The following is a 25,921-nucleotide window of genomic DNA, read 5'->3' as shown; positions in this document are numbered from 1 at the left end:
GCCAATACTGGTATGTAGAGCGGGCGGCTGATGGTCAATATACCAGTAAAAATAAAACAATTTAATGGTTGCACATTAGATTGCTAAATTTAAATGAGCACTTTTTTCCTCAAAATTCTGAAAACAGAAAATTGTTAGTATCCATTGACAAGGCTGTCTATTGATTTTGAAACAGATCACTTCTATTAATCAGCCACAGTTCTAGCCTATAATCTCGGCCAAGTAAAGTAGAATAGGTCAATTAATTGGCCTGGCCTACATGTGACTTTCCTTCCCTTAACATCTAGTCTAAACCAATCTGAGCCCAGAACCAGTGCTGTCTCACCTTAGCATGTGTGGCCGTGCCGTCTTGCTCTGGCAAGACATCGGAGAGCAGGATGAGGGACTGTGATTTGCCCTCTCTAAGAGAGCGACGGATGGGTTTGGGCCTCCGTTCTCCATCTGGGGTGCGGCTTTTCTCCAGGGTTCGGCTTTTCTCCCGCTCTGAGGGTGACACAACTGGGACTGGGCTGGGGGTTTTGGTGGGGATATGAGGTGCAGCAAGGGGCAGTGCTGGGGCCTCTTCAGTTTTGCCTGGGGAGGTGGCAGGAGGTGTGGGAGTGGATGCAGGTGGGGTCAGTGCAGGTGTGGGGACAGGTGAAGGAGCTTTGGGAGACATTTTGTCTTCATTAACAGGTGCAGTTGTGGAATCTGTTATTGTGAGTATAGTAGTGCTGGCTGTTGTTGTGACTGCCTTGACCACATTTTCCTTTTCCAATTTCTCTTTCTCCCTCTCCTTCTCTTTTTCCTTCTCTCGTTCTCTCTCTTTTTCTCTTTCCCTTTCCTTTTCCCTCTCTTTCTCTGCTCGTGCTGCCTCCCGGAGTGGTCGTATGAGATCTGCTATTGAAGTCTTTTTGACTTTACCCTCGGGGCCACCCTCGCCCTTGGCCCCTCGACCTGCACGGACTTTCTTAAAGGCGAAGAAGTCACCAAACTTCTTCTTGATGTTTTTGGAGGGGGCTGTGGTGGGGATGGGGGTTGTAGTGGAGGTGGTGGGTGTGGCAGTTGTGACACACGTGGGCTCTGCAGGTTGTGCTTTAATGAGGGGCTCCTCCCTCTGGTGCTTTCTTAACACGAGGAGAGGAGAGACATGATGGGAAATATCTTTTGACAACCATCAAGGACATTTCTTTGTTAGCAAGATCATGATTCGTAAAAAATGAGATGTTATGGTCACAAGAATTCTAGTTCTACAAACATATACAGGGGTAGTTGACATGAAATATTTTTGTAAAGATGACATATCCTGTGGTGTGACACGCTATATTCCTATATAATCTTAAACTGTTATAAATGTAATAATTATTATGCATGCAGCTTTTACGATCTCATATTAATATTTGTGTTTATGTTCGCTGACACTTAAAGGGAAAATTCACCCAAAAATGAAAATTCTCTAATTATTTACTCACCCTCATGATGTCCCAGGTGTGTATGACTATCTTTCTTCACCAGAACACATTTGAAGAAAAATAGAAAAATATCTTAGCTCAGTAGGTCCTTAAAATGTGAGTGAATGGAGATTTCTCTTTTGAAGCTCCAAAAATCACAGACAGTCAGCATAAATGTGATCGATATGACTCCAGCAGTTAAATTAATGTCTTCTAAAGTGACACGATAGCTTTTGGTGTGGAAAAAATATACATGAAGTATTTTTTAACTAAAATCCAACACTTCATGAGAGGGTGAAGTCCAAGCGGTTTCTCGTGTGACGTACTCGCGTTGCCATGATACAAACGTAATCTCATGTTCTCCACTTGGTTGAGACATCCAGGATAATCATACAAACGCACCGTTGTGAGTAAAGAAACAGATCAATACAGATCTAAACCAAAACCAAAGTGTACAGCGTTCCTCCTACTCACTTGTAAACAGCGCTGCTCTTCCAGGTGTGACGCACGTGCCTCAGTTCTCGCGTTTCAAGTGCCAATGTGATTATGTCAGACGCACGTACCACTGCCGACCGGAAGCATGATTTAAAGTTTTTTTTAAAAAGTACTTAGTAAATATTTATCTTTTTCGCACCAAAAGCGATCGTGTCGCCTTAGAAGACATTCATTTAACAGCTGGTGTTGTATGGATGACGTTTATGCTGACTGTCTGTGATTTTTGAAGCTTCAAAAGAGAAATCTCCATTCACTTGGATTTTAAGGACCTACTGAGCTAAGATATTTTTCTATATTTCTTCAAATGTGTTCTGGTGAAGAAAGAAAGTCATACACATCTAGGATATCATTTGGGTGAGTAAATAATGAGAGAACTTTCATTTTTGGGTGAAGTATTCCTTTAATGCCATAGATGTAGCATCATACAAAAACAAAAGTTCTCAGTTACCGATGTCATTGTAAAAAAAATGCTCTATTCGATGTCAGCCATGATTTATTCCATGAGTGAAAGTGTCCAGCTCCAGGGGATTATTGAGATAAAGCAAGTCATATTCCACTGGTTATATGATCTCAACATGATGCGCTCATTAATGTGCTCCCACCACCATATTTAGAATAAAGCAGCTTTTTCTCTGGGACGGTCTTCATCTCATGTGAGTGTATATCATTTTAAACATATTTATCAATAGTACTATTCTATTACTATTTCTGTTCATTTAAAAGTTTAGCAAATAGCGAAAAAGATACTGCACGCACATTGTATTAAGAGATTACATGGAATATTTGTACTTTTAAAAAATTATTTGTCACACCACAGAACTAAATGAACAACTGATGGCAAAAAGGTGACAGATGAGGAACAGGATACAGGACCTAAAATATACATTTTCCCCTTTACATCCATATAAATATTAATGTAATATGTTAAGAAATTTTTTAAAGAAAAACTCCATGTGAACTGAAACTACCCATAGTCAAAACTGTGTATTAACATTGCTCTGCATGCCTTTACTGTCTATTGGAGTGTGTTTGTGTGTGTTGTGTACTCACAGGGGGTCATCGGGTATGATCTTTTTGGTGAAGAACTCTTCTACACCTTCATCAACCCTCCCCATGTTCTCATTGGCTTCATTCTCGCTCTCAGCAGCCTGCTCCTGCACATATACAAACAGACACAAGGTCATTCGACCAATTAAAAATACATGTGAAAATGTGAAACTATATTTTGTCCTAAAGGAATAAATGAAAGATATGATATGTCCCAGTTGATTCCAAAACAACATTACTATAAAATCATCCCACTTTGATTTTAGGGGTTGGTTTGGGTTAAGGTTAGGATTAGGTTATGGGTAGCCTCGCACAGCCAGAATTTTGTGGTCTGATTCTAGCCAAGAACTGCCCACTTACATAAGAAGGGTCTGTATGACCAACATGTAATGCAACCAATAAGATTTCGTTTGGTTTTTTTTATGTGTCGTTTATGGGTGTGAAAAAAAACAAAAAAAAACATTCATATTGGCTGTAAAGAATGGATACATATGTAGACTTTGTGATCAGAATTTTTGTCAACCAAAAATAATAAGTACTGATTATTTCACAAACATAACTCAGAAATCAAATATATGGAATTTACGGAATATACAGATCTGCTCGAGGATGTCTAGTTTATTTGCTCAAGCGTCTCAAGACTTGATGCCATTAACTTACAGGTGCATCTCAATAAATTAGAATGTCGTGGAAAAGTTCATTTATTTCAGTAATTCAACTCAAATTGTGAAACTCGTGTATTAAATAAATTCAATGCACACAGACTGAAGTAGTTTAAGTCTTTGGTTCTTTTAATTGTGATGATTTTGGCTCACATTTAACAAAAACCCACCAATTCACTATCTCAAAAAATTAGAATACATCATAAGACCAATAAAAAAAACATTTTTAGTGAATTGTTGGCCTTCTGGAAAGTATGTTCATTTACTGTATATGTACTCAATACTTGGTAGGGGCTCCTATTGCTTTAATTACTGCCTCAATTTGGCATGGCATGGAGGTGATCAGTTTGTGGCACTGCTGAGGTGGTATGGAAGCCCAGGTTTCTTTGACAGTGGCCTTCAGCTCATCTGCATTTTTTGGTCTCTTGTTTCTCATTTTCCTCTTGACAATACCCCATAGATTCTCTATGGAGTTCAGGTCTGGTGAGTTTGCTGGCCAGTCAAGCACACCAACACCATGGTCATTTAACCAACTTTTGGTGCTTTTGGCAGTGTGGGCAGGTGCCAAATCCTGCTGGAAAATGAAATCAGCATCTTTAAAAAGCTGGTCAGCAGAAGGAAGCATGAAGTGCTCCAAAATTTCTTGGTAAACGGGTGCAGTGACTTTGGTTTTCAAAGAACACAATGGACCAACACCAGCAGATGACATTGCACCCCAAATCATCACAGACTGTGGAAACTTAACACTGGACTTCAAGCAACTTGGGCTATGAGCTTCTCCACCCTTCCTCCAGACTCTAGGACCTTGGTTTCCAAATGACATACAAAACTTGCTCTCATCTGAAAAGAGGACTTTGGAACACTGGGCAACAGTCCAGTTCTTCTTCTCCTTAGCCCAGGTAAGACGCCTCTGACATTGTCTGTGGTTCAGGAGTGGCTTAACAAGAGGAATATGACAACTGTAGCCAAATTCCTTGACATGTCTGTGTGTGGTGGCTCTTGATGCCTTGACCCCAGCCTCAATCCATTCCTTGTGAAGTTCACCCAAATTCTTGAATCGATTTTGCTTGACAATCATACGGCTGCGGTTCTCTCGGTTGGTTGTGCATCTTTTTCTTCCACACTTTTTCCTTCCACTCAACTTTCTGTTAACATGCTTGGATACAGCACTCTGTGAACAGCCAGCTTCTTTGGCAATGAATGTTTGTGGCTTACCCTCCTTGTGAAGGGTGTCAATGATTGTCTTCTGGACAACTGTCAGATCAGCAGTCTTCCCCATGATTGTGTAGCCTAGTGAACCAAACTGAGAGACCATTTTGAAGGCTCAGGAAACCTTTGCAGGTGTTTTGAGTTGATTAGCTGATTGGCATGTCACCATATTCTAATTTTTTGAGATAGTGAATTGGTGGGTTTTTGTTAAATGTGAGCCAAAATCATCACAATTAAAAGAACCAAAGACTTAAACTACTTCAGTCTGTGTGCATTGAATTTATTAAATACACGAGTTTCACAATTTGAGTTGAATTACTGAAATAAATGAACTTTTCCACGACATTCTAATTTATTGAGATGCACCTGTATGTGTCTGTGGGTGTGTTGTCTGAGGCTAGGGTTTGGGTTTTGATTGGTTTTATAAAACCCTAAATATGCTGATTCTAATGCAACAAACAAAGAGTGTTGATCCAGAAACAAGTTGATCTTGTGTAAGTCCTGTTGTGCATACTATCTCGCTATCACTATAGTGTGAGTCCATGGGGTGAGCTGTTAAGCCAACACACTCTCATGGCGAAATCGTCAGGATTTGTATGACTTTTCTTAATTTGTCTAATTCGTATGATATCGTGTGACTGCACTCGTTTGAATTCCTACGACTTTCACTACAGCTAGTGACGTCGCTGGACATCGTTTCCATTTAATATGTGACAATTATTTGCTTCTTTCACTCACAACATCTTCCTATCATGTTTACACACTCTACTGATTGGTTAAGTTTAGATAAGTGGTTAGGGCATAATATTAATAAGTATGTCCTTAACGCTTCATGCGGGGAACTCACGCTTACTTCCGCATTAGACATCCGGGAATTTGCACGTGATGAAGTCGTACAAGTTTATACGAACAACATCGTATGAGACCATATGAAATAGCCAACTCATAAATTATGTATGACTTTTCATGAGATCGGGTTGGTTAAGCACATTTGAGTTTATGCTAGTGTTTTTGTCCTGTTCAAGCACATACATAGAGAGTAAAACACATACATGGCATTATAAAGGCTGTGTTACAAGTCAAGGCAGGTTTTCTGTTTGCCATAGAGCTGTCTTCAGGTACAATTTCTTATGCTGTCCCAAGAGACAGCCAAACCCTACCTTAATTTTTTGCTCAGTCCCCCACCCCCCACAGCCTAATATAATTACGCCCCTCAGATACAGCCTAATCACACACTCACACACACTTAAACATGGACAATGAGAGTGTGATTGCTCATCAGTGGTGACTGGTATATCTGTCATGTAGCCACAGTAATAATATAATAATAGCAGATATGGAGGCTTTCTGTTGTGAGATAAACCAGTCCTGAGCTAAAAAAACAAAAACATTCTTAACAGAGCTTTAATGAAATTACACCACAATGTGATAAGTGAGCAAAATGATTTTCATGATGGCAATCGTTAATCTAAATTAATGACATAAATAGCACTGCGGAACATCACTACAGAGTGTTCAAAAACGTATGTTTGTATTAGTACTTTTGTGAGGGTTCAGGTCTTAAATGAATAGTTCACCCCCTTCAAAAAAATAAATTCTCTCATCGTTTACTCGCCCTCATGCCATCCCAGATGTGTATGACATTCTTTCTTCTGCAGAACACAAACAAAGATTTTTAGAAGAATATTTGAACTCTGTAGGTCCATACAATACAAGTGAATGGTGACCAAAAATGTAAAGCTCCAAAAAGCACATAAATGCCACATAAAAGTAATCCATAACACTCCATTAGTTAAATCCATGTCTTCTAAAGTGATCCAATTGGTTTTGGGTGAGAACAGACCAAAATGTAAAGTAATAAAGGAAAAGTTAAAAGTTTTGGTCACCATTCACTTGCATTGTATGGACCTGCTAAGCTGAGCTATTCTTCTAAAAATCTTTGTTTGTGTTCTGCACAAACTTGCAAATAGTGCTAGACCTTAAAGTTAACATCAAGTGGCATTCACAACCCATTTTATTTCTTTAATGTGATGTATTTCCAAGTGAAACAGAACATTCAGAGAAAGAAAAAATGTAGGGTGGGACTTTATCCATCGGAAATTGATTGTGTCATGAAAAGTAGTCTGTATGTGTCTGGTGGTTGGAAAGGGATGGACTGAAAAATAAGAGGGATTTGTCATGTCAGCCAAAAAGGAAAGCTGTTTTAGAGGCAGAGCATGGGATTGCATTTTGATACCTGTTTGAACGAACAATGATTTTTTTTATTTATTTTTTTTATTCTGTTTGGTATCACTAGTGGTGCAGAAAGAACTATATATCTAAAGAAACAGAAAAACCAGGAAACTAGAAATAGAGAAAAGAGTTCTGCATCATTTCTTGTGTGTGTCTTTGGAGGCTTTTTGGGAAGGGAATTTATTGGAGATTGAAAAGTCTTTATGAGACAGGAGGCTGGAGGGGAGGGGTTGTGAAATAATAGGTATTGGTGATGTCAGCCAAAAAGTAGAGTCGTTTAAAAGGCGGAGTATGTTATTACATTTTGATGAAAATTGTAAAGACAAACATTATCTTTGGAATAACATGCACAGATGAATCATTCACAATTGGACCAGGAACATGTATTAAGGAAGTAAATGGTGTCAATTTAGGTTTCATGTTTATTATAAAACTGTGCCAGATCAGCAGCGTACGATTCAACACAAAAACACAGGGTGCCCAGCCTGTGTGTTTTGCCTGTTTTCTGCTGCTGCACAGACTGCGAGGCCTTCGGGCAGTTCGGGTACTGCAGGATGAGAAAGAGAGAAGGATGGAGATTGAGAGAGACCACTGCAGAGCTATAGCAACCATATGCAAATGAGGGACTGCACGCCGCATGACAAACGGATTATAAATCATTAAGCACCTCTCGGCCAATGAGAAAGCAACGCACTCATCACTCCATCTTCAAAAAGAGGAGGAGATAAGGCACGTTGTGTGTGGAGGCAGAAGGGAGAGGTGTTTCCCACACATCTTAATAACACACAATCATATTCTCCTACAAAACAAGCTGCATGAATGGCGAAACCATACAGCTCATGCATAATTACATATTAATAACAGAAAACAAAGCCTGTGTGTTAACTTGGCCTGCTGGGTTTGTTAAATGTCTAAATAAGATATCCAGAGTTTATATAGTTCCACATAAAGGTACAAATGAATTATTACATCACTAATTGTGAATTATTTCATAAACAGGCTTTTACACTTAAATCATGCCATTAATTTGTAATTTGCAATCAAAACTCCATTGTGCAACAAAAAGATATTGCCTGATAATACCTGATAAGTTAAAGGGAAAGTTCACCCTTAAATGAACATTATATCATAATTTACTCATCTTCATATTTTTCCAAACCCGTTTGACTTTCTTTCTTCCAAGAAACACAAAAAGAGACAGTCTTAGTCACCATTCACTTTCATTACATCTTGTTTTCTGTGCAGTGAAAGAGAATGGTGACTGAGGCTGAGATTCTGTCTAACATATCCTTTTGTGTTCCATGGAAGAAAGTAAAACAGGTTTGGAACAACATGAGGGTGAATAAATGATGACAGAATTTTCATTGATGGTGAACTATCCCTTTAACAAACATTCTCTCATTATTTACTCACCCTCATGACTTTTGAAGAAAAACATTTGTATGACTTTCTTTATTCTGCAGAACACAAACAAAGATCTTTAGAAGAATATTTCAGCTCTGTTGGTCCATACAATGCAAGTGATCAGTGACCAAAACTTTGAAGCTCCATAAAGGCAGCATAAAAGTAATCCATAGGACTCCATTGTTTAAACTGCGATGGCAAGATGTACAGTGTAAAAGGAGTTACATTTTGGTCTGTTCTCACCCAAAATCTATTAGATTGCTTAGGAAAATACAAATTAATCCATTGGAGTCTTATGGATTACTTTTATGCTGCCTTTAAGGGCTTTTTGGAGCTTCAAAGTTTTGGTCACCATTTAATTGCATTGTATGGACCTACAGAGCAGAGATACTCTTCTAAAAATCTTCTTTCTGCAGAACAAAGAAAGTCATAAACATCTGGGATCACATCTGATTTGAGACTGCTCCTGTAAATGTGACACGTATGGCTCTGATGGTGCTCTTCCTGGATCAGCGTTAAAGTAGAAAGCTGACACACTGATCAAAGATATCAGACTTAAATGTCATTACTCATGACTCTGTGTACATCATTGTGAATAAATATGGGCAGAAAGCAGGAGAGATAAGGAGAGACACCATGTTCTTTCTCACGCCAACAGTGACTCTGTGCAGTTTGCAGGAAAGGAGACTTTACCTTAAAGTTAAACTCTGTGAACTGAGACCAGCGTTATGATATGAGCTGGAACAGGCCTGTCTAAATGTGTCAGGTTGAGACAGTGATGCTGAATTTCCACAGGCCCCAGTCTGAATGTCTATGGTGGAACAGCTATAAGCTCTATGCTAGGCAGTACTGCACTTCAGAGTGATTAAAGAAAAATCTGTCACCCTTATGTCATTCCAAACCCATCTGACATTCTTTCTCCCATGGAACACAAAATGAGACATTCTGAATAATGTACTGGTCCCTCTTTTCCATGCAATTACAATGAATGGGAACTAAAGCTTACTAGCTTTAAAAGAATGTAAGAGAACCATATAAGTGGTTCATACGACTTGTGCGCTATATTCTGGGTCTTTTGTTCTGACGTCATATATGACAGCTTTGAATAAGGAACAGATCCACATCTAAGTCTTAATCATAACAAGAATCAATATCTTTTTAATTATTTAGGTGATCCAGATCATAAAATCACCATTACAAAAATGTAGATTTCATGGGCATCCTTCTGTAATAGAGCTGTGTGTATACAGTGGGGTCCAAAAGTCTGAGACCACTTGTGAAAATGCTACTGTTTTACATTTATATAATTTAATACAGTTTTGTTTTCTTTACAAATTATATATCAGCATATTCATTTGAGTAAAAGTTGAAAAATTAAACATGACTTAAGAATGACTTTGTATTTGGTTTTTCCATATTTTCCTTTTATGTCAGCATACACTCAGGTTGGCATGGACTCCATAAGTTTCAGCAAATCCTGATGATCCCTGTAATCCCAGCATGATTTGAAAATGTTCCAAAGAACATCTTGTGAGCTTCATTGGGTGTTTCTCTATGCTAAGAACGCAAAGAATAGACTTGCGTTCTCGTGAAATTCTGTCTTACCGAACTACCTTGAATGAGCGAACTTGGAAGGACGAGAGAATGTAGAATGCATCTATGTGAGTTTTAAAATGTGCTGCGATGTGAAGATTCAACAACTTTACAACCACATTCTTTTTTCTTAGGTGGATGAAGAAGTCGATTGAGTCCACAAGAAGGCAAGAATGTACTTTTAGAAACATAATATTGAATATTTATTATACATCACAATGCTTAATTTTTCCCCCCAAATCCTAAAACTTTCCAGCCTGATCTCACAGTGAAATCGGAAAGAGTAAATCGACTTTTCTTTCATCAAATTCGGTATACGTTGACTGAAATTTCGAAACACTGCCCCCAATGGCCAAAGCGGTAAGTGTTGTAGGGCATATGGGCATGTGTGAGAGGTCGCCAAAAGCTAGTAGTGAAGCAAGTCATTTTCAGCTTTACAGGACGTTATACAATGAAGAGAAAAGCATATATTTATAGATTCTACACCCCAACTCAAATCCAAACCTTACCTTAACCATTAGTGGAGTAAAAAAATAATGTTAGAGGGAAAAGTGAAACCTCCAAATCATGCTCATCATTGATTACTCAGATGTGGTTGCTGCCTGGCTTTGAACCCTAGTCTCCCACGCTGCTGATGTGACACGCTGCCAATCGCGCCAGGTGGAAAAGAAAACACATCGAAACCACTGCAAACATGTCTGATAAGAATGCTGCATGTCGACATACAGTCACTGATCCTAGGGTTCCGAAACTATCGGAAACATCATGCAGACTTCACGTGTGATCATGTTGCACTTTCTGTTTGTTTCCATGTTAAAATTAAATTTTTAATCACAGATTTTCAATGTGGACTTTTGAACCCCACTGTATGTGTGATGGGGGTGTGATATTGGTGAGGGGGAGGTAATAAAGAAATGCTTATGCAGCCATCATAAAGGCAGTTGAGTATAAAAATTTTAACGTATAAAAAAAATGGAGAGCGAGAGAGACATACACACACACACACACACACTTTAGACCATCCTGGCATCATCTCTTCTATAGTCACACAAGCTTCTCACTGAGGCACCACCTGTCATTGGATTTTACCAGCCAAGGAGTATCACCACCACACAATATGTACACACACCCTTGCCAACAGATCGCACAGATATATAGGAATGAACATATACTGATAAACACACACACACACTTTCAGGTGATCTGACAAAACAACTGTAGTTTTTTCACCCCTCTGTGCCCATCTCTGTGATAACAGTGGCGCCAAACTGTGCAGAGTCTCTGCCCTGCCTGACTGCACAATGACCTCAAAAATACACACAAGCTTATTTGGCTTTCTAAATGGGGACATAAACTAGACTTCTACTGCTAATTATCCTTATTATACTACTATAGACTCCCCTAACACACACCCTAACTCATAACTTTTATCATTTTTAGAATTAAAATAAAAACACTAATTACTATATTTATAAATGATATCAAAACAAATTTCAATTGTCACTGAAGGGAACTTTTGTCATATTTAGCTTAATTTATTACATATTTAGCATATTTAGCATGTTTGTCCCCAAATTACAGATTAGTATGCCACACACACACACTTTTAACCGTTAACATGAATAACATCTTTACAACAATACATGAATGACACAGGTAATCACGACACCTCTGTAAGTAAGGCACCCTCCCCCTTCCACTGTCTCTCTCTCTCTCTCTCTCTCTCTCTCTCTCTCTCACACACACACACACACACACACACACACACAGCCATGGATACAATGTATCCTGTATAAAGATAATATCATTGATTGTATCTGTATATGATAGCCTCTGTCTTTGAGTCTGATTGTGTGAGGATACCAACTTCAATAACTGTCATAGCAACTGGTATTTTCCAACAGGTAGCCATGACAACTACCATTATCACACACACCGGTTATCATGACAACACACACACACACACACACACACACACACAAAAACAGCTTAAATTCTTTTACACGGACAATGATATCACAAAACAATATAGTCACATAAATGGTTATCAAATGATGCCTCAACAAACAGAACATCCTATGATTTACAAACCACACATTACTAACTGCCCATGATTTGTACCATGCTAGGCTAATTAAAATTGATTATTGAGAACTACAGCATTATCAGTGTAGTTCAATTCATGAACGAATGACTCTTATAAGTCAGTTCTTTTGAATTAACAGTACAAAGAGTGTAGTGCGGTTCCAGAACAAATGACACTTTTAAATCTACAGCGTGAAACACACAGCACGAACATTGTAGTCCGATCCCCAAATGATTGACTCTTATGAGTCAATTCTTTTGAGTGAATCTGACTTCCGTCATGTCCAGCTCGAAATGAAATAAGAAATGTTGCAGTGTAATGTTGTACTTAAGGCTTCTGACACTTCAGGAAATGTTACTGACTGGTTGTTCATATGACAATGTGTAGTTAAAGATAGGCAAGATTTGTTTTATAATATCTATCTATCTCTCTATCTATCTATATATATATATATATATATACACACACACACACACACACACACACACTGGCAGCCAAATGTTTGGAATAATGTACAGATTTAGCTTTTTTGAAAGGAAATTGATACTTTTATTCACCAAAGTGGCCTTCAACTGATCACAAAGTATAGTCAGGACATTACTGATGTAAAAAACAGCACCATCATTATTTGAAAAAAGTCATTTTTGATCAAATCTAGACAGGCCCCATTTCCAGCAGTCATCACTCCAACACCTTATCCTTGAGTAATCATGCTAAATTGATCATTTGGTACTAGAAAATCACTTGCCATTATATCAAACACAGTTGAAAGCTATTTGGTTCATTAAATGAAGCTTAACATTGTCTTTGTGTTTGTTTTTGAGTTGCAACAGTATGCAATAGACTGGCATGTCTTAGGATCAATATTAGGTCAAAAATGGCAACAACAAAAAAAAGAACAGCTTTCTCGTCAGTCAATCATTGTTTTGAGGAATGAAGGCTATACAATGCTTGAAATTGCCAAAAAACTGAAGATTTCATACAAAGATGTACACTACAGTCTTCAAAGACAAAGGACAACTGTATCTTAACAAGGACAGAAAGAGATGTGGAAGGCCAGATGTACAACTAAACAAGAGGATAAGTACATCAGAGTCTCTAGTTGAAAAACAGACACCTCACATGTCCTCAGCTGACAGCTTCATTGAATTCTACCCGCTCAACACCAGTTTCATGTACAACAGTACAGAGAAGACTCAGGGGTGCAGGCATTATGGGAAGAATTGCAAAGAAAAAGCCACATTTGAATCAGAAAAACAAAAAGAAAAGGTTAGAGTGGGCAAAGAAACAGACATTGGACAACAGATAATTGGAAAAGAGTGTTATGGATCTTAACCCCATTGAGCTTTTGTGGGATCAGCTAGACTGTAAGGTGCGTGAGAAGTGCCCGACAAGACAGCCACATCTATGGCAAGTGCTACAGGAAGCGTGGGGTGAAATGTCACCTGAGTATCTGGACAAACTGACAGCTAGAATGCCAAGGATCTGCAAAGCTGATCTGAAAAACATGGAGGATTTTTTGATGAGAACTCTTTGAAGTAGTTTAAGAAGTTATAGTAATTGTAATAGTGATTTTTCATGTTATTAATGTCCTGACTATACATTGTGATCAGTTGAATACCACTTTGGTGAATAAAAGTACCAATTTCTTTCCTGTACATTATTCCAAACTTTTGGCCACCAGTGTGTGTGTATCTATCTATCTATCTATCTATCTATCTATCTATATATATATATATATATATATATATATATATATATATATATATATATATTATATATATGACTGAAACATGTTTTTAGCACATATTTTGTATGCTTAGAATTTGTATTAAATATATAGTTACAGTAGAGATTGCATTGATGCCTCTAAAAAGTCTATGTAAACATGGCTTTAGCAAGAATTTAGCAAGAAATTTACCTCTGATTTGTAATATCTGATTTGTTGAAATCTGAAATGAATCTCATAATTTGGCAGCAGACTGCTGGGCAGTACATGTAATACAAATTGAATAATCCAAATATTTCCTCCTGAAAAGTAAGAACTGTTAATGAAACCTTTAAGGAATCGTAATTGGTAAGAGGAATCCGAATCGGACCAGAATCATTAAAATCCTTACGAATCCCATCCCTAATAATATACCATGTTTTGGAAACTATCATGATGGAGAACCATGTAAATACCATGGTAAATGAATACGGTAATCAAAATGTATCAAAATACCATTTTTATACCACCTTTTTACCATGGTATGCCACAGTACTTTTCTGTAACAGAACTACACATAAATAGGTAAATTTGGCCAAATAGAGATAAATACTCTATGGTAGTTCTGTGTCAATAAATCAAAATATTGTTCAAATGACTTGAAAGTGTAGCTATCAACATATCTATAAATAAATACCTGACAATCACACAGAATTGCCACAATCACAATGGAACACAAAATCCAATTATGAGGTCACAGTGCCATTCTTATCAGCATCATGAACTAATAGACAAACACACTATGGCGATTTACAACAATTATCAGGCCACATGCCATAAGAGCACATTGGACACACAATAGTGTACAGGCATGAGTGTGAGCATCACAATTCACAACACCATAAAACCCATCGCTATGGCAACTATTTACCAAGTGACCATTTACAGGATACCAGGATGTTCAAATATTACTCCACCTTTCTTATCTCTCTATCTTTCTTTCTGTCTCACACACATAATGAAGACACTGCAGTGAGTATGTAATATTTCACAAGCATCCATACGAAAGAGAGAACGGGCTGAATAGAATCGCAGAAGATGCGTGTATGCTAGTGCAACCACACACAGCCATTGCAGCATCAGTGGCAGAATTATACAGACTGTCAAACACTAACCTAAACATCACATCTCATTCACACAGAGCCAAATGTCTCATACATAACACACACACACATCAATCAGTTTCTCCTGTTAAACACTCATAGATGTCATGCTACACCAGGTGATCTGTACGACATACCAGTTACTGACAAGAATGAACATAAACATACAGACCTCACACACACACAGATGGTGAATAAACGATTTCTATCCCACACCCTGGCACTACACTGTGGAATGCCACAAACAGAGGGATCCTCCATTCCTAATGACAGAAGGAGGAAAGAAAAAACTAAAGAGAGAGAGAGAGAGAAACCCTCCTTTATCTAGAAACATTAATAATTAAGATGCTACAGCAGTCACACCAAGCACAGCCGTCCATAACCACTGGACAGAGACTGTGCCCCATTCTGACAGCATACATACACAGACCGCCCAGCTGAGAATCACAAACACATACACTGCCTTCGAAAATGGCAATAGAGGATACACACCCAAAAATTCACAACCCACCACAGCATCACCCTTTCTCCATGTGTCTCTTGCCACATCTTGGAGCATTATAAATGAGATAAAGGATAAAAATGAGAGGGTGAAGTGAAGGAGATGGGCAGGGAGAGCGAGAGAGAGCCTTAAGGTGCTGCAAGCCTCTGACACAGCCTGTGTTGCAGCGGATGAACCAACCTGAGCACTGCCATCAGAAAGCAGCCTCCGTTTCTCCCTCCCCCTATCTTTCTCTCCCATTCTCTCTGTCACCAGCATCCCCATCTCTCTCAGCCAGCTCCTCTCACATTCATTCCACCCCTCTCAAGTGCTCCTTTCTTCTGGGTTGCCGAACCTCCCGTACGCCCGTAGCCCTGTCTTACCTGCTGCTTGCTGGGAGGCTGCCTGTTCTGGCGGTTGGGTCGGGGCCTGGAGCGGGTGTAGTGCCTCAGTGTGTGGCCTTCGATGGGCAGGTCCATAGGGGGCTGAGGAGGTGCGGGCTCCGAGCACCGGGGCTCTCTGTTGCTAAGAGCGGCAGCAGCAGCAGTGGGAACAGCAACAGCATCCGCCTCTCTCCCTCGGTAGGAGGGGCTTCCTGGCTTCAGCTGCCCTGCCGACATGACTGACAGCCCCTTCGCCAATGACAATGACAGGGCCCGCCTCCTCTCCTCCGTTCCTACCCTGGAGACCTGAGGCCCTCCCCCTCCTTGCTCCTCTACGTCCTGCTGGGGATGTGTAGCCGCACGCGCCTGCTGTTCGCCTTCCACATCTAACAAACCTGCAGAGAGAGAGTGAGAGGAAGGAAATAAGGGACAACAGAGAGAGACAGTGAGGGAGGGGTGCCATCCAATCCTGTATAATATGTGTATCTGTATAGAGAGAGGAAATGGACAGGGATAGTCAGAGAAAGAAGATGGAGAAAGAGGAAGATGGGTATGCAGATATAAGGCAGAGGATAAGAGAGAATGATTGAATGATTAGAAGTGGAAAAAAAAAACAGGAAAATGAAGATTAAACCAGAGACAAGGATAACTGGACAGTGGAAATTCAGGAATTTCACATGACAGACACAGACCAGCAATGGACCTCATGGAAATCAGTTCAGGTCACATTTCACCCCAAAATCATAAATCATTATTTAGCCTATGAAGAACATTTAAAACCATGAAGACTTTTTGCATTGTGACATTATGTTCATGACAATTAAGCACATATCCCCCTTAAATTTCCCAGATTCCCAAAGTCTCCAGATGTTTTGCTTTTTTTGTCATTTCCATAAATCTCAATGGTGATTCTCGATATATCTTAATTTCTGTAATATAGTGTTTTTGCGCTGACATTATTTTCATGACAGTTAAAGGAATATTCCAGGTTCAATACAAGTTAAGCTCAATCAACAGCATTTGTGGCATAATATTGATTACCACAAATATTTGTTTCAACTCGTCCCTTATTTACTTTAAAAAAAAGCAAAATTTGGGTTCCAGTGAGGCACTTACAATGGAAGTAAATGGGGCCAATCCATAAATGTTAAAATACTCACTGCTTCAAAAATATAGCCCCAAGACATAAACAATGTGTGTTAACATTATTTTAGAGGGATAAAATCAGTAACTAACCTTTTCTGAGTAAATAATGTCGGAGCAAACAATTGCTTTGACATTATGCTTTGCCATTATTTTTATGACAGTTAATTACATTTCCCCCTTAAATTTTCCCTCAAGTCTCCGTCTGTCTTTCCTTCTTTCTTGTGATTCCCATTTTTCTCAAAGGAGATTCTCTTTATGTTTTTATTTCTGTATTTTATTTTACTGACTTACTGTAAAACACACCATATACAATGTTTTTATTTAAATGAGCATAAATTAAAGGCAGCACCACAAATGCTACCATGGTGTATAAAGACTTTACAATTGAAATAATACATTATTATTATTATTATTATTATTATTATTTTGCATTGAATTGGGGGGAAATGTTCTTAATTGACATGAAAATAAAGTCACAATGGTCATCATAACAGGCTTCTTTTTTTTAATGCAAACATAATTATTTTTGTTTTTCTTTTGGTTTTGAGGTGAAATATGACTCTGGACATGTTCTTGACAGGTTTCGTGAAACTCACACAGCACACTTCATATACACATAAGTAACAATGAAAAGGACAGAATAAGAAAAAAAAAGAGTGATAGATCTGAGATGACAGGACAGGTATACACAAAAGAGCCGAGGCGAGGAAGAGGAAGGTGGAGGACCGGGGGAGGGGCTGTGTCATGGTTGTAAGCGGGCAGCCCCTTCCCTCTGTCTGTGGGGCTCAGTGGGGCTATGCTCCAGTTAGCTGCTGCCAGCAGTGTGTTACACAGCTCATTATATATAGTCTAAAGAAAGGGTGTGACCTCCCAAATCCAACAACCCCCTCTTTCTCTCTCTCTCTCCGACTCGCAGCACACAGAGAGATGAGCAATTAGACTGGGAGGGGAAATCCCATGAGGGGGGATCCCGCTCTCACAGACAATATTTCAAAGAAAAAAGCAAGCTCTTAGTGTCACACTGTAGCACTACTGCATCACAAACACACACACAATCTCACACATCAGCACAAGAGGTCAGGTTAACTCACCAGATTTCTGTAATTAAAGAAAAGAATGCTGCATCATTTTTTGGAAGTCAGACTAGTTCACCCAAAAATTGTAATTCTGTCATCATTTACTCACTCATGTTGTTCCAAACCCGCATTACTTTCTTTCTTCTGTGGAACAAAAAAGGAGAAGTGTTGAATGTTGATGCAGCTTTCATCCATACCTTAAATGAATAGGGTGGGGCACTGTCAAGCTCCAAAAATGTCAAAAAGCACCGTAATAACACTATAAAAGTGACTCTTGCGCCTGGAATTTAAGTTGATATTCAGTGAAAATCTGAAACAGAACTAATGGCAGTTGGTTTAATTGACGTGAAACCTGGTGCAACATGGCAAGTGTGAATATACACAAGTGTAAATAAAATTTTGTGAGCTACGGGCTTGTAGAGGGTAAGATTCTGGACACTATATAAACTGGACGCTTTGTGCTTTCATTGTGTGGAAAAGGAGCATAATGTCCTTTTGTGGTACATGGAAGAAAGAAAGTCATGCAGGTTTGGAATGGCATGAGGGTCAGTAAATGACAAAATTTTCATTTTGGGGTGAGCTATTCCAGACACACAGACACACTTTGGGCTACCACTAAATCTGATTTGGCCGATGCCAAAGCATGCTGAAGTAAATGATTTGAGCTATATGGCTGAAAGAGATCTATCCAACAATTTACTGTTAGTTTACTCTTTAAATATCATCTTGGTTTTAGCTAAGATAAGAGCATCAACAACCCTCTGACCCCTGCTGTTCTGATATCATTGATGGTTGCATAATTAAAAAGATCTGAACATGACCACACAGCTGTGGTGCGTGGTACGAAGGTTTGTTACAACCAATCATTTTGCCAGTAATGCCCAGCTATGATATCACCAGTATGTAAGCTACATCCAATGAAATTTGATTCAGGAGAGGCACAGCATTTGACAGAGGGCAAGAAGTGAAACTTTTTCAACAAGCAACAAGACCTACTTTTGATGGAGGGGGCGGGACGGATGCCACACGAGTGGAAGCTGCTTCTCCAGATGACGGGGATGTACTAAGGACATAGGCAGAGAGAAAAAAACATTACCATCTTAATATACAGCTGTACATATAACTAACCTCAAACATCATACTTAAACAGGACATGAAAGACTGATTTGATGAAAGTAAACATCTTGTAAGCTGCTCTGGTAGGAAAGTAATTGAGCCCACATTGAAAATCTGGAATTTTTTTCCATTCAAACCTGGATTTAAACAAAATTTTAGATTTAAACAAGATGCTCTTTTGTACTTTCTCAAATCATTCTGGGTTAACATGAATCATCAAGTTTTGCACAAACCTAAGGAGTCCAGCATGAGTGTATGCTCTCATTAAAGCAAACCGAGACAATGCAAATACAATGAAATTCTGAAATTAATGTACATTTTTCAGTTAAACTTATCACTCAGATTGTTATACTTATAATATAATTTGTAATGAAACATTTGTTTTCTGGGTAGTTGTGTGTGGATCGCGGATAGTAGCATGAGCCTCCACATGCTGTGAGTCTCCGCGGTGTCATGCACAACGAGCCACGTGAAAAGATGTGCGTATTGACTGTCTCAGAAATGGAGGCAACTGAGACTTGTCCTCCACCACCCAGATTGAAGTGAGTAGCCGCGCCACCATGAGGACCTACTAAGTAGTGGGAATTGGACATTCCAAATTGGGAGAAAAGGGGATAAAAAAAAATAATAATAATACAAAAAATAAATAAATAAATAAAGTATATATATATACCGAATTTTCACTATTGGTCTCAGACTTTCTGGTCTCGGACCCCACTGCATATTAATACACCAAGCTATGTTGAACAGCCTACAGTTAGGTTAATGCAATATATTATTTGTCTCCATTTTACAAAAGCAATAAGCTACTCTAGCATGTGTGTTAACGCTTCAATATAAAATTTACTAATTTATTCTTCTGTGTAAAAAAAGATACAAGGGAAGGAGTGGTGAGTAAGTATAGCAGAATGTAAGAGTAGAGCAGATGTGCTCTGGCCTCACATCATCTGTGTGGAATTCATGCTCCATCACTCTGAGGTGAGTGTCCCTCATGTGCTTGTCCTGAGAGCAGAGGAGATACATGTTACATGTCACACAAGTACACACACATACACACACACACACACACACTATTCTCATCTGCTTAATACGTACATTCATGAATGAATACACTCACCAGTTTTTCCTGAGCCACTGACAAGTCCCGGAGAACTTCATCAATTATACTTTCCACCAGAGACACGCTGATGGACAGTTTCAGTTCACTGAGAAAAAGAGAGAAAGATAAGCACAAAGTAATGAAAATTATTATTCAGGATTAAGGAATAATTAGTTATTTAGCTCATGAAAGGACAAGCACAATACTCTATTCTGTGAAAAATCTTTTAAGGTTTCAAGAATTTAACATTGAAATGTCTCACTGAAAATAGTTTTTCCTATCCCAGCTTAATATGCAGACAACTATAATAAGTAGGCCATATGTAGGATGTTTTCCCCAAAAAGTGTAGCATATCAAAACTGCTCTGTTTGTTTGAGCATCCCAACCAATTCAACACAGCAACACTGGCTCAACCTATGGCGGGAGTTTGGGGTTGGACTCTGACCAATGGTAGATGAGGGGAGTGTTTAAACATGTTTAAAAACAATCATTAATTTTGCAATTCTCTTTTCATGACCCAAGTGGCACAGATATTACACACTTTATTTTTAGATGTACTGCATGTTTTCCCTCCTATTGCCTTCAGAATCTGCACACACCCTTTGAATTAGCAGGTCAATTTTGACAGGTTTTGTTCTTGGTAACAGGTCACTTGCAGATACGCTAACAGATACTGAACCAATCAGCTGTGAAGAAAGCGACATCTCTGACACAATAAAGTCATTCCCTCGTGTCTCTTAGAGCACACCTTACAGAAAAAAAAAAATCTTAGAATCCACAAAATCAACTATTCATGATAAATTATTTAAATATAGATTTTCAGCAGATGTTGTCTTGTATTTTATTAAAATAAACTATAATTGTTTTCCATTTACCTACTACAGCTATAAAATATCTATGAAAATATTAAATATAAACATTACAGAATATTAGGCTATCTAAAAAAAAAAATCAGCTAGTAAGATGGATTAATATAAAACTTTCCAATAGTACAAAATATTAAAAGCTTAATTACGCTATAAGATTGCTATAGAAACAGACTTTCTATAGACTATTCATGGACTAGAGATCAACATACAGTATTTCATGAGAAATTCAATGTGAGCAGTACACAAAACACCGCTTTAAAAAGAACAAATAAGTCTTATTATTGCATACAGTATTCCAAGTGCTCACTTTTTAACTATTCTATAGTAGCCTATATTAATTAGTAATAGCATTAAATGATATTAAGCTTTCAATTTAAATAAATATAAAAGCTTTTATATTTTTAAATACAGTTTTTACGCTTTTAAAATGAATAAGCTTGTGTATTCTTGTTGTGGACCTATATGAATTCACTTAAGCATCAATATATCAGCTGTTTTATGTTTTTATCACATTCAGAATTTGTTCCCAGCAGTCCTCTTGAGCTCTCACACCAGCTGCAGTATTTCTTCTTGCTGTGTAAATGTCTTTCACTTCTTCGTTCTTGTAAAATGATCCCCTTGTGCTCTGTAAATCATGTGTTTTAATTCTTCATGATTTCATGGTGATGTCTTGTGCAGTGTAAATGCAGTTTTGTTTTTCTTATTTTTATAACAATCTCTTGTTGTTCTGTTTAAATGTGTTTAAATCTTTTATATTTTTATAATGATCGGTCTCCAGTGGAAAGATAAATCCCGCTGACACTCTTGCAAGAAGGGAATTGCTCTCTTTCTCTCTGTCCATGCTTCACGCGATTGGTTATTTGCTACAAACGTCACTCATTCATGTGCACGTGTGCGTGTACTAATCTTAAACTCAGGATTGAAGCCTGAGTTGACAGAGAAAGTTGATTAGCGGTGTCATGGTACCAATGAAGCCTGATTGGATTGCTTTGTTTTTGCCGAAACCAATCTTGTAACCCTGAGTTTGTTCAGCTTGCTTTATGGTACAGACCCCAGGTATGTGTGTGTATGCATGTTTGTAAACTGGATGCAGTCGCAATGAAAGATAAAAAAAAAGTGTGTGTGAGGATATAGGAAAATGGCTAAATATACGAAAAGTATCTCAAAGAAAAATCTAATTCATAGATGTAAAATAAAAATAAAAAAATCATAATATCATGTGAAAATCCATAGTTGTTGCCTGGATCAAAACTGACCCACAACCACAATCAAAGCAATAATTTGTTTTAAATTGTTTTATCTCCCTAAAAATTATTAAAATCTATCTGAAAATATTTTGTGAAGTGTATTTTGATTGTCTTGACAAAGTCACAAAGTTTGGTTCCTGTACTAAAAACTATGTCATATTTAGAGATTATTATCCACCTCTCCCAGGTCAGAAATTAGCCAAATGCAATGGTCATGTACACCTGAGTTTGTTCCTGATGCTCTTCTCTGCCTCTTGCATGGTGTTCTGAATAAAGTGTGCCGCCTGACGGGTTTTCTTGGCCACGCTATCTGCCAGCTGTTCGCTGACACTTGACCTCTGGACAACTTTGGGGCAGGTCGACTGGGCAGACTGCAGCACTGCCGTTGCCAGTTCCTGAACAGCACACACAAAAAAAAACCTGATTTCTAATACCATTTAATTTACTTGTACAATTCCTATAGCTCATCTGGTAACACATGGAACTAGCAATGCCAATTCCTGGCAAATTCCCAGTAAACACATACTGATAAAACATGTGCCTTGAATTCACTGTAGGTCGCTTTAGATAAAAAAAGAAATAAAAAAAAGCCTGCTTAATTCATAAATATTACCCTACAAGAATGGCCTCCAGCAAGATTCTCAATTGTTAATTCTTATTACATAGCAAACACTACATCAGCAAAGTAAATAGTTATTTTGGACATCAAAACCGAGTGTGTGGTATACATAGACACTCCCGTAAAACATTATTCAATTTTACCTGGATCTGCCCAGTGATCCCACTCCTGATGGCTTTAGCAGTGTCGTTAAGAATGTATTTTAACATGTAACCACTAGAGGGCGCCCTCCCCAACTCATGGAGCCCTGCAAAAGACTGAGGAGCAAGGACAGTGTCTAAAATCAGTAGATTATTCACTTAGTATAGAACAATATTATATTGCCAAGGAAATGTTAAACAAAAAAAAAACTGCATAGCAAATATGTAAAAGTTTTGGATATTTTCTGATTCAGATGGATCATGTTATATAGTTGTGGTCAAAAATATTGGCACTCTTGGTAAATATGAGCAATGAAGGCTGGGGGGGGGGATCTCATAATTAAATATTTTTCTCCAAAACACGTTTGTCACAATTATTGGCACCCCTAGAAATTACAGAATTATAGAAATTATTTGGGTCTTGGGGTCAGAAAGTCTCCAAAACTACAATCAGAAGTCACCTACATCACCACAATATGTTTGGAAGGGTTTCAAGACAAAAAGCCTCTACTCTCATTCAACAACAAACTCAAACATCTTCAGTTTGCCAGACACTACTGGAACTTCAAATGGGACCGGGTTCTATGGTCAGATAAAACAAAAATATAGCTTTTTGGCAGCAAACACCAGGGATGGGTTTGGCGCACACAGAGAGGTAGCTATAAGGAAAAGTACCTCATGCCCACGGTTAAATATGGTGGTAGATTTTTAACATTGTGGGGCTGGAGGTCCTGAACATTTCATTCGGACACATGGCATCATGGACTCTATCAAATACCAACAGATAAAAACCTGACTGCCTCTGCCAGAAAGTTTAAAATGGGCCGTGGTTGGATCTTCCAGCAGGACAATGATCCAAAACAAACTTCAAAATCAACACAAAAAATGGTTCACTGACCACAAAATCAAGGTTCTGCCATGGCAATTCCAGTCCCCTGACCTGAACCCCATATAATACCTGCGGGGTGGACTGAAGAGGAGAGACCACCAACATGGACCTCAGAATTTGAAGGATCTGGAGAGATTCTGTATGGAAGAATGGTCTCAGATCCCTTGCCAGGTGTTCTTCAACCTCACTAGGCACTATAAGAGAAGACTCAAGAGCTGTTATCTTGGTAAAGGGAGGTTGCACAAAGTATTGAATAAAAGACTGCCAATAATTGTACCACACATATATTTGACAAAACAAATATTTTTTGTCAAATATATGTGTGGCACAATTATTGGCAGTCTTTTATTCAATACTTTGTGCAACCTCCCTTCCACAAAAACTTGCGTTGTGTTTGCAATTGTTTGATATCCATTAGAGGATAGATTTTTGTGAATATTTTGAATGAAAGATCAAAAGGATAAACGATAAAGACATATTTTCACAGCCTTCTTTGCTCATATTTACCAAGGGTGCCAATATTTTTGGCCACAACTGTATGTGTTAAGTTCATACACTAACTGCTGTCTTTGCATGCTGGAGTGCTTCCTCTACAAGCAGGATGTCCAACTGCACCTCCTGTATATTATAGCAGGTTAGAGTGTGCACACTTTCCTCTAGTTTTTTTGCAGAGATCCTGCACTAACTGAGCACAGAGGAAGAGAGAGACAGGAGAGGCAGGGTTAGATGCAGACCATACACTCTTATATTCTTATATATATTATGATCTGAACCATGAGTATATGGCACAGTAGTATATCACAGTAGTAAATAGGCAGTAATAATCATAGTGGTGCATATTAACAGTGAGTCAAACCTGTTCAGAGCACGTTGCCTTAATTCCATGCTGCAAATGACACATTTCCTCACCCGCATCACACCGTCTTTGATGTTCCTTAGTAAACAAGCCTGAATCTACATACACACACATAAAGTTACATGCTGTATACAGTGTACCCAAAAGGCATTAGGATACCTAAGCAACACTTGAAATGTACGAATGCATTAGCATTATATTACAAAACATTTAGACAATGACATTTATTTTAAATACATTTACCACAAACACACTTTAACCAAGACATTTCACAAAAAGAAGGTTGTAAGGTTACAAATGATAAAGTATTTGGACACTTTCTGGTTGTTACACATTAGTGGACTGTGTAACATGTCAACTGTGAATGTGATTTACATCTGTGTTCACTCTTGATTGGACACCTGTGTGGAGAACTGACTTCATACATCCACAAAAAATTACTTTGAGACCAGTTGGTTAAAGGTGATTGCAAAAATTATAAAGAAAAAAGTTTGGCATCCTATATTTGCTGATGCCATTAGGTTTTATCTTTTTGTATCTATTGCAAAGACATTCAAACATTTTTAAGTGTGACTCATGCCATCCCAGATGTGTTTGATTTTCTTTCTTCTGCTAAACACAAATGAAAAAATTTAAAAGAATATCTCAGTTATGCAGGTCCATACAATACAAGTTAATGGTGGCCAAAAAACACATAAAGGCAGCATAAAATTAATCCATATGACTCCAGTGGTTAAATCCATGTCATCAGAAGCAATATAATCAAAGTGGGTGAGAAACAGATCAATATTTAAGTCCTTTTTACTATAAATCTCCACTTTCATTTTCACATTCTTCTTCTTTTGTTTTTAGCGATTCACACTCTTCGTGCATATCGCTACCTACTGGATGGGTCAGGGATGCAAATTTATAGTAAAAAGGACTTATCATATAGCTTCTGAAGATATGGATTAAACCACTGGATTATGGAT

At 38.3% G+C, this 25,921-nt stretch overlaps 1 protein-coding gene across 1 annotated transcript in view; it reads right to left on the bottom strand.

Moving 5' to 3' along the window:
• The window catches only part of LOC127417088 (capping protein, Arp2/3 and myosin-I linker protein 2-like), a 52,048-nt gene that overhangs the window by 11,894 nt on the left and 14,233 nt on the right, over positions 1-25,921 (bottom strand). The window contains 11 exon segments of the mRNA XM_051656809.1: positions 326-1,106; positions 2,976-3,079; positions 15,894-16,288; positions 19,112-19,178; positions 20,174-20,233; positions 20,349-20,436; positions 22,669-22,841; positions 23,209-23,322; positions 24,650-24,760; positions 24,762-24,779; positions 24,951-25,042. Of these exon segments, the coding sequence (XP_051512769.1) occupies positions 326-1,106; positions 2,976-3,079; positions 15,894-16,288; positions 19,112-19,178; positions 20,174-20,233; positions 20,349-20,436; positions 22,669-22,841; positions 23,209-23,322; positions 24,650-24,760; positions 24,762-24,779; positions 24,951-25,042 (2,003 nt within the window).

The sequence above is a fragment of the Myxocyprinus asiaticus genome, chromosome 26 (genome assembly GCF_019703515.2).
Source record: "Myxocyprinus asiaticus isolate MX2 ecotype Aquarium Trade chromosome 26, UBuf_Myxa_2, whole genome shotgun sequence".
In the NCBI taxonomy this organism is placed as follows: domain Eukaryota; kingdom Metazoa; phylum Chordata; class Actinopteri; order Cypriniformes; family Catostomidae; genus Myxocyprinus; species Myxocyprinus asiaticus.
The sequence above is the reverse complement of the archived record's forward strand: the minus strand, read 5'-3'. Positions and strand labels throughout refer to the sequence as shown.